Source organism: Balearica regulorum, chromosome 16, assembly GCF_011004875.1.
Source record: "Balearica regulorum gibbericeps isolate bBalReg1 chromosome 16, bBalReg1.pri, whole genome shotgun sequence".
In the NCBI taxonomy this organism is placed as follows: Eukaryota; Metazoa; Chordata; class Aves; order Gruiformes; family Gruidae; genus Balearica; species Balearica regulorum.
This window is the reverse complement of record NC_046199.1, coordinates 6613770-6623561: the sequence shown is the minus strand read 5'-3', so window position 1 is coordinate 6623561 and position 9792 is coordinate 6613770. Positions and strand designations below refer to the sequence as shown.

General features: G+C 48.6%; 1 protein-coding gene across 1 annotated transcript in view; it reads right to left on the bottom strand.

Annotated features, from left to right (window-relative positions):
• Positions 1-5800: 5800 nt before the first annotated feature.
• Positions 5801-9792, bottom strand: part of JPH2 (junctophilin 2) — a 33990-nt gene continuing 29998 nt past the window's right edge. The window contains exons 5-6 of the mRNA XM_075768382.1: positions 9391-9488; positions 5801-8341 (exon numbers count right to left, since the gene is read on the bottom strand). Of these exons, the coding sequence (XP_075624497.1) occupies positions 9408-9488 (81 nt within the window). The 3' untranslated portion in view covers positions 5801-8341; positions 9391-9407. The remainder of the gene's footprint in view (positions 8342-9390; positions 9489-9792) is intronic.

Below are 9792 nucleotides of genomic sequence, written 5' to 3'. Positions count from 1 at the left end.
TGGGTATGTCTGAACAAGACCTCACCACCCACCAACGTGTCCGGAACTGTCCAGGATCAATTTCATTTTGGTGTAGGGTAGTTTTGCATGTATGATTATTATATTGTGAATTATTAAACTATCTATTTTGCCCCGCAAAATAACTGAAGGATGGGGAAGGAGAACATTGTTTTCTGCAATTATTTGAAACTGTGTGTGTCTGGAATTTAAGGATTCATGCTATTTTTGCGCTCTTTTGTGAATATTGGGAATTTAGGAAGAAAGTTCCTCTTTATTGTTGTTAACGTAGTCCTGCACAGAGATTTGGGACTTGCTTCTTGAAGAAAACAGAAGCAGTTTTGTTACGATGTGAGAAAATTGTTCCACTTAACAAAAGAATCTAGGAAATGAAACAATTTGCTTGTAACAATCTTTTCTTTAGTATAGATTTTTTTCCCCCTTAGAACAGATTTTTCCTTAGCAGACATTGATAAAAGCATCTGCAGACAAACCAGAGCAGTAAAGACCAGGGTGCTTTGAAGTAACACACAGGTAAGGCATAGGAGGAGGAAGAGGAATCCTGGGGCAGCTGCTGGTCCCCTGGATGTGGCAAAATCCAGGGCTGAGCTTTGGATGCGTCAGCTCTCGCATAGGCTGGGTCGAGGCTAACAGGAGCAGCCCAGAGCAAAGCTGGGCTCTGGTGCTAATGTGTCCTTCTTCCAATGCATCAGAGTTACATCCTCAGAACATAACAGCTTTTTCCCCTTCAGCCACCTCGTGCCCTGTGCAGCCAGCACAGGAATTAACTGTCTTTATTTTCACAGCCAACTGCAGCTTGCAGCTCCCTGGGGCACAGGGCCCTGGGCACGCAGGCACCTTTGGGTGCACACACACCATGGCCAGCCCTGCCAGCCAGAGACACAGAGCGGGCAGGATCCCATCCTCTCCTCTTTCCCTCCTTGCTCTCCAGCCAACTAATCTGTACGGCTATAAGGGGACGGAGGATGGCAAGGAAGGAAGAGAGGAGCAAATTATCCTGTCTTAGCAGTGCAGTAAATTGGTAACACCTGTAAGCACGGTGGGGTTGGAGAGGAGGAAGAGCCGGGACTGGGACTCTGCACCCCCGTGCTGTTTGCTCTGGTACAGTAAGCCCATCACGGCAGCAAAACACGGCCCAGCTGCCCTCGGGGCTGGGGGGCTACGGAGGATGGTGCCTCCCCGGGGCATCAAGCACAGCCAGCATCTCCTCGGGGACGGGCTGTGGGTGCAGAGAGCAGCAGGAAAGCCAGCTTTGCCCTGAGGCCACCTGGGAAGAGGATTTACTGTTTGAGCTTAGAAACCTACCTGCATCCTGACCCAAGGCATTTCTCAGGCATGGGATGTGCAGTTTGACAGACCACCTTGATCTCTACCAACCCAAGTAGCAGCTCGACTCTGAAGCATCTCCGGCAGGATCTTTTCTGCCTCTCCATCACATTTCCAGTCTTCACTGTTCCCCTTTATGCTTTTTTACCCTAGACAGAGACATCCTAAAAGGACTATTCTCTTAATTAAATTTTAGCCCCAGGCCAACAGCTAATTGATAGTTCTGAAATTCTTGTTCAACATACTTGGGATTCAATTAAAACCCAGTTCTCTTCTCCTCTTTCTGCCAAGAACTGCATGATCCTTTGTTATTTTTTGAGAAGTAATTGGCAGATAAATTCCCCCGGCATCACGAGATCTCCAGCAAATGCATCAGAGCATTCAACTCTGTAGATGAGGAATGAGTTCCTGCTCCTTCTGCCTGCACGTATTCTGACACATTAGGAGGATTTGAGAGGGGTTTAGGTGGGAGCGGAGGCAGAAGGTCAGCACTCTGCTTGCTAAAAAGATGCTGGTTGAGAGGGTAGGCAGCTGTGTGCTGTTGGGAAATACATCACCAGCAGAAAGGAATGAAAAGAAATAACTCATCACTGCAACTTCCTCTGGATATCCAAGGTCTGAATAAAAACCTTAATTCCTTATAAGAAATCAAAGAGCCCCCTTCAAGCTCGAGCCTGGATTACCTCATATCCTGCAACACCCCACTCTGCTCGTAAAATCCGATGCCGCATTTTACCCTCAGCATTTATTTACTCTCAACAGCACGAGCATAGGTTGCAAGTTTATAAATATGCCACCAAATAGAGAATTTATTACTCCCAAATAATTTACCACATTGAAGCCACTCGTCAATTTGATTTAACCTATTAGTTTCTTAATTAAAGCCCTTCCAGTGCTTGTTGACCTGGTAAAATGACATCTTCTTTCTTCGCTTACACAGCAAACAAGTCCCCTGGCAGGAGAGAGGGACCTATCTCTGCCACAGAGCCCTGGGGAGGGGGAACGAATTGGTGAGCAGCGCAGAGAGGGGCACGGAGGAGGCAGCAGCTTGGGGAGGGCTGGTGGGAGAGGGACGAGTGAGGTTTATGGGCTGGGAGAACCACAGGTTGGCTGAAGCTCACGGCGTTCATCAGAGATGTCCAGTGTAGGAGACACCGTGTCCAGGATGTTTACCTGAACCTGGCTGGTCCCAAAGGCAGTGATAGAGGTCACACAGTAATTGTCTCTATGCAGTGCACGGATGGGTCCCCAGCAAGGCTCACCTACTCTTGCAAAACACAGAAGTTTTAATAAGTTACCAAAATCCTCAGTTTAAGTCCCAGTCAGGTTGTTGTCTTACCTTGTCTCTAGATTTGGGTGGTGGAAAAGGTACTTTCGGGGTGAAATTGGGCATCCATGCCAGACCGCACCAGAGGAGAGCATAGCTGTGCTGATGGCTCTTTGGGAGAACATCTTCCCTGCAGTCCTGGCCAGTGCCCTGGGAGCCAGTCTGCGCCAGGGCCACATTAGAGAGTGACCCACAAAACACCAGCAGTTCCCTAAAAAAGGGACAAAAATACCACGAGAGCACCCAGCACCTCCCTGCAACCAGAGCAGGCTGTTAGAGCTTGGCTTTCGCTCTGGGGTACAATCCTGCAAAAAGTACATTATCAAAATTAAAATAGGGGTACCTTTACATGAGTAATACTCAGGTCACTGAAGAGGACGCTGAGCAACTGCTTAAGTTTTTCAGAGACACAAGAGAGTGTGGACCACCCATTAAGGAATGAATTCAATCCGGTCTGGTCCCCGGGTGCTTCTTTGAACTAATTAGTTCAAGCAGGCCCCAGTTAAGGAGCTGTTAATAAAGCCTAGGGGATAGTCCTACAGCAATATTAATGTAATCACTCAGCAGTTATTTATTTCGCAATCTGTGTTTCCCAAGACATCGGGAGGGCTCTTTGGCCAGCGCTGCCACGGGACATGCCTGCTCTCTGTTCCTCAGCACTCTTCAGACCAAGGCATCCGTTTCGGGGAGCGCACTGTGACACACAGCGGATCAAAGTCTGCCAGTCCCACAGGACTGACTCTAATTTACTAAAATACTCCCAGTTTAGCAGTTCACCAGCCCTGCCCACTTCTGCACTGCGGGGGTTTAAATGCAGACCCCGATGGGAGGGCATCGCTGGCATTGCCCGTGCCCCAAATCAGGAGCAATTTCCCAGCCTGAGGGAGGGAACGTGACTGCAACGCCACAGGTCCCCTGTGCCACGCGTGATGGGCAAAAGTATTAAGGACAATCTGTGGTTTATAATTGCTGAATTTTCTTTAATAACCACCTTGCGAATTGTGCTCTGAGTGTGCTGTTCCTATAGAGACAGGGGATGCTGTGAGTGTACCGGCGGCTGCTTGCTGCTCCTCTAAAAGGGAATGCCTGAAGCCACATGCCAGGAAGCCTTTAAAAATTTTCCCCTCTCAGGGATAAGGTCCTGGGGTGGTCCTGGTGCTGATACAATTTTGAGATGGTCAGCGAGGGCCCGTTGTCCTCCCATGCTGGCTGATCCTGTCTGTCCTCACAGGTATGGCATGGGTGGCTGGTCAGAAGAAATAAAATAAAAGCCACTTTTTTCCAGCCACGGAGTGCTGGTGGTTCTGGCAGAAGAGGACAGGAGCGGGTGGCCACCATGGGACCCCTTGCTGCCAGTCCTGAGCTGGGCATGGTGCGCCCTTGGCTTGGCCATGCGGGAAGGGAAAGCCAGCGCTTTCAGAGCTGGGGCTGGGGGCTGAGCCGTGGCCAGGCATGGGAAAATGTTTTGCTGGAGTTGCTAACGTTGGCTGTTCCCTGATGCATTAATGCTCCTGGGACTCACTTTGGCTTCTTCCAGGAAGGGTCCCAGAGTAAAAGCGGTGGTGCAGAGCCAGCCCCGTTCCTGGCTCCTGGGCCAGAAAGGAGCACAGTAACCCCTCTGCTCCTCCCAGCACCTGCTCGCTGCTGGGGCCACCTTCACCCCAGCTCTGGCCCTTGCTCTCACGCAAAGATGAAGGCCAAGAGAGGGGGTTGCTCTCAAGAGTCCCGATGCCCCACAAGGACAGTGGAGGGCAGCGTGGCCGTCCCCAGGACGCCTGGGCAGGTCACTCTCAAAGGACACTGGGGCTCATATTGCACCTTCCCTCCCATCGGTGGAGGCTAAGGCTGCTGCCCTTCGGTCACAGGATCAGGCCAGGCCTTTATCCTGCTTCTCACATGTCGGACACCTCCCTGCCCGCACCCGGGGACACTCAGCCAGGAGCAGCGTGGGGGACGTTACCCCTAAAACCAGCAGCTCCCAAAGCAGAGACCCAGCACTGTTCCCCCTAGCCTGGGGAAGGGACAGGCTTTTCATTTTGCCTTTATTAATATTTTTGAAGCAATACATCATTGCTTTAGCAGCAGACCCACCTTCCTCCCTGCTGCCTCTGCCACACATGGGCCAAAGATCTGCTCCATTCATCAGCCTGAGATTTATGAGGTGCAAAAGGCTCTGGTTACCCCACTGTTCCCAGACTCCTCCCGGAGACTGGATGAATGAGACGCTGTTGGTTCCTCCCATACCAGAAGCAAAACAAGCCCAGAAGACAATAAAGCCATCATTTCACCGAACTCAGCTCCTTAAGTCTCTACCAGAGCATGAAATCTTCTGCCACGAGACTGCTTGTTGCTGCAGAAGCCGGAGGAGCCCCTGCTGCCCACGGGGGCTCAGCCTGCGCCCTGCCAGCCCCTCTGCACAGCCCGCCTTTGCTCATGTGAGACACTCCAGAAATAGAAAAGGGATTGAAGGTTTCGACTACTCTGGATTCCTCAGGCCCCCAGGCCCCGCTGCCCCTGGCTGGCGCTGGGCTCTGCTCTCATCCTCCCCCATAAATCACTCTTCTCCCGGCTGCCACTTCCCTGTCCCCTGCGCCTGGCTTTCTTCTCACTTTGGCCAGTTCAAGCAGCTGAGCAAGAGGACGGGCCACAGGCAGAGGAGAATCACTCCTCTCCAAACCCAGGAGGACCATGGTGCCGGGGGAGCAGGCACCAACGCACAGCGTGGAAGAAATTTGGCCGCAGCCCTGGGGTTGGGAGGCAGCGAAGGGACCTGTCAGCGGCTGTCTGCATCGCCCAGGCAGGCTTCGGGCCAGCAAGCTGCCTTTCCTCCTGGCCCCATGCAACCTCTGGCAGAGGCCAGCGCGATAGTAGCACACAGACCTTGCTCAGAGAAGTGGAGGTGTCCTCAAACATCTGCCCCCAAACTTCTAAAAAGCAGTAAGTGAAAACAATTCTCTTTGCAAAGTACCCCCTATCAACAAAAAAAATGCAAGATTTTGAAATAGATATTGGAAAAAAGCTAAAAACCATTCAAATGCTGCCTATGAAATTCTGCATCACATGTTGATGAACTCTCCTTGAAGACAGGAGTGAATATGTCTACCTGGAAAGAAACCTGGAGATTCCCCTGCAAAGATCCACATGGATACAGTGAGCAGATAACTGTTTATTATTGCACGTAATCCAGCAGAACAACTGACAGAAAACTGCGGACAGTAGTACACAGATTGTCGTAAACAGCTTGCAAAATCTGTGATGAAGGTATTTTTGTGTGAAGAGTGAAATGTATCTGCATCTTTGTAAGACCTGAAAAGTATAACACAATATCCTAGTCAGTTTTGAAAGCATGCAGTCTGAGGTAAATCTGTTATTTTGCATCTAAGAAAACGAAATCCCTAAGGGGCTATATATATATATGTATATAAATATCCATATCTCAGCACAATATGGATATATTTATACACCACATAAAAGCAAATCTACCTACTTTTCTCAGAAGGTTACTAGGAGGAAAGCACATTACCGAGTGCATATCACATGCATAAAAAATTGGGGTGGGGGGGAAGATTACCTTAATACTGTTGAAAAAGATCCATTTTTGTGCTTAGTGATAAATAAAAGCCCCTCAGGTCTCTCAACGGAAATTGTCTCGGTGGTTAATAAAAGCAGTTGGCATATCGAAACTGCAGAACTGGCAAGTGAGTGCCAGCAAACGGAGATAAAACGTCAAAGGCAGCAGAGCCTGGGGTTTGCAATACATTTATACTTAAGAAAAGAAAAAAAAAAAGAAGCAAATTGCTACTAAACTATGCTCTGTGGAAGTGTAGATGATGCTGCACAGCTTTCTCAGGACTGGTACAGCCACATGGCTTTTAGGAAGGGATCACATTCACTTCTCCCACAGGTAACACCACGTATTTGCTACTGTGGCAACGTTCCTGAGCTGAATAAGGTTAAAAAATAAACTTGGTTCACAAAGAAAAGTACTGAATTATTCTCACTTTCTTATGCCATAATTAGAGCAGATAAATTAGGCAGGTTTTGCCCTGTGTCTCCAGTCAGTGTAAACCCCTGCCTGTCTGCCACCCCATCTCTGAAATCCTTTCAGATTGACCTTTGGAGCAGACTGGGCATCTGTTTTTTTCCTTAACATCACTTCCCCATTCTTTCCAGTCCCTCAGGTTTTCCCACCCAGTCCTGTGCTGCGGGACTTCAGGATACACAGAGGTGCACAACCGACTATAAATAACATTTCTGGTTATCTTAAAATGGGATAGAAAATACATATTGCTCCTAAAAGAAGGAAGAAACATGTCCAAGCACTCAGCCTCACACTAAACTGTAACTTCATCTGTGCCGACGTTCTAAGCTTGCACCGCTAAGGATCAGAGCAGATCATGGTGGAAACATCTCCTTCCAAAGGTCACTCTCTGGCGCAGCTTTGGGAAGAATCGGTGCAAATCGCCCAGGCCTCTAAGCCTTGCACACAAGAACAGCAGCTAGAATTGCCCCACTGTACTCTACCACGGCTGAAAGTCTGGCTCTTGTATATTTTTGAGCTTAACACCCAAATACACTGGAGTCACTCGGGTCTCTGCACCTTTTTTTCTTTCAGGAATAACGTAACCTCTCCCACGACAGCCAGCCTGCATCCTCTGGCTGGAAAGTCTGTTCACTCTGTTGCAATGAGAGAGCCCAGGAGCCCCCCCTGCAGCCCAGCGCGCCAAGGGGAAGAACCCGCCGGTGTACAGAAGTATTTTACATTAAGTTCCTCCTTTTCCTTGTAACTCGCAACATTTTCACAGAAAAAAGGGGTAAAGGGACAAATTCAGCACACCTATTTCCTTTCCTGTTACAATGGGAAGTCTCCCACTGCAAGACACTTCTTTGCAGAGCACTGCCAGTGGCAGGAGAGCGCCCAGACGACGCCTGGTCCCAAAACGGGCACCATCTCCACCCGCAGCACCCCCCCACACACACCAACAGCCTCAGATCAGCCAGTCCCTCGCACCCCACCCCGCAGCCCCCGTCTGTGGCGCGTCGGCAGGCATGGGCAGGACTCTGGTTACACTTCAACAAGCCCAATTTCAACTTGCTCCCCCTCTCAGTCCTCCATACGTTGAAAACGATGGGGAAAGACTTTTTGTTCGTCCCTTTGGATGACTTCCAAGCATGGAGGGTGACATTGTCCACCCCTAGCCGTGGCACGGCTCTCATGAGTCATTTTGATTGTTGTGTATTGCTTCATCTTCATGCCATGGATGATGTTCTTTGGAAAATCTCTCACACTGAGTCAACCAAGGGAGTTGTAAAACACATCAGTGTGTGCACATGAGACCTTATCACTCGTTTTCCTACAACTACAGATAAATCCCTCATCTCTGGCATGACAGGACAGTTGATGGCTTTGGTGAGAACAATTTAAGGCAACTGCTATTTTATACAAAGAAGAGAAGGAGGCTGAATTGCAGAAACCCTGGCTTTTCCTTGGTAGATTGCAGAGGCCAGCCACAGCCTGGCAGCAGGGAGACTGAACTGATCTTCAGGCGCTTTTGTTTAAGGTTGATGTTTGCAGTGCAACCTTGGGATCTCAAGTCCTCCTCTTTGGTGTTTCCAGGTGGCTAAGATTTAATCCCCACCAAGGTCTGTGGTCTCCATCAGCAGCAACGCCTGTCCCAGACACAGGAATGGGAGAGTCAAGGGTGAGCAAAACACATGACTGACACATAATCACGGCTGTCTGCAAGGCTTTCACCTGTGCAGGATGCACGGGGACTAGTAAGACCACAGAAAGCAGTGCCCAGCGGAGCAGTTTTATCCCCCAGAAAGCCCCGGGAAGGCAGCCCAATACCCCCACAGGGGCTTGGGAGGTGCCTCTCGCATTCTGTTCATGTGAGGCCCAAAGGTGAGGTTCAGCCTTGATGTTGTTTTTTTTTTCCCCAATATTTGAGCCCAAGGCAACAGAAATCTTGTGCAAATCCATGATGCATTCCTGTGTGCAGGAACCCCACAGGCACAAAAAACCTCACAAGATTTTATTGCCACCAAATCCAAATGCAAACCCTCATCCCAATTCAAGTGGAAGACCTGAGCGAGCTTCAGTTTAACCTCAGTCAGATACACAGCTCATATTTACCTTTAGTAACTTAACTACATAACAACGGCAGAGCTAGTAATTAGAGCTTCCATTAGCAATGCAAATTAGAGCTAGCAATCAGAGCTGCAAATTTCACAGTTTCACATTCTCTTTGTCTTCCTGCCTCCTGCTGGGCTGAGTGACATTGCAATGCACAAGTCACCTGGCAGCAGTGGCCACGGAACAACAAATTGAAAGTGTTTCTTGCAGAAAACAAATTTTGAATTTAAGATCACACATTCTTGCACTGGAAGTCCCAGTCCATGAATCATGTCCATCTAACTGGGAAAGCAAAACTATACTGTGGGATTGCATCCAATCAACACAGTTAATTTTTTTTAACTTTGAGGAAATCATTTAATGAATAGACTCAAGAACTATTCACTGAAATTACTCCACAACTTTAGAACAGACAAGGGGTAACTGAGAATCTCAACACTCAATGCAAGGTAATTGCATCTATTGAATAAATGCCCATGCATCTTCATCACCAAGGCATCCATCTGTGAATGACTTACGTTGGCAGTAAAGCTAGTCAACCCTAAACATCCACAGTGAGGATAAAATCCCATTCTCTTCTTACCTTGTCCAAGGGGCACATCATGTCAAAAAATGTACAAATAGGATGGCCAGACCAATGTTCAGTAAGATGACCATGCAGATCACGATTGTGTTAGGTCCCTGAAGGAAAAAACCCAAAACAGAGCATTATACACCACAGCTCCAGGCAAGGAGACAGATACAGCACGATTCTGCTATTGAAAAATACCAGCATCACCCGCTCCTGACACACACAAATCTGGCACTTAACAACCAACCTGCATTTCAAACGAGTGGAATATCTATCAATTCTTATTCCTATTTCTTCCCCGCAAACTCCTTCTAAGGAGGCTAAATCAGGCATGTTCTGAGGCTAAATCAGATTAAAGGACACCCCAACCACAGGCACACCAACTACTAAGCCCATGGCAAGCTTCTCCTCCCA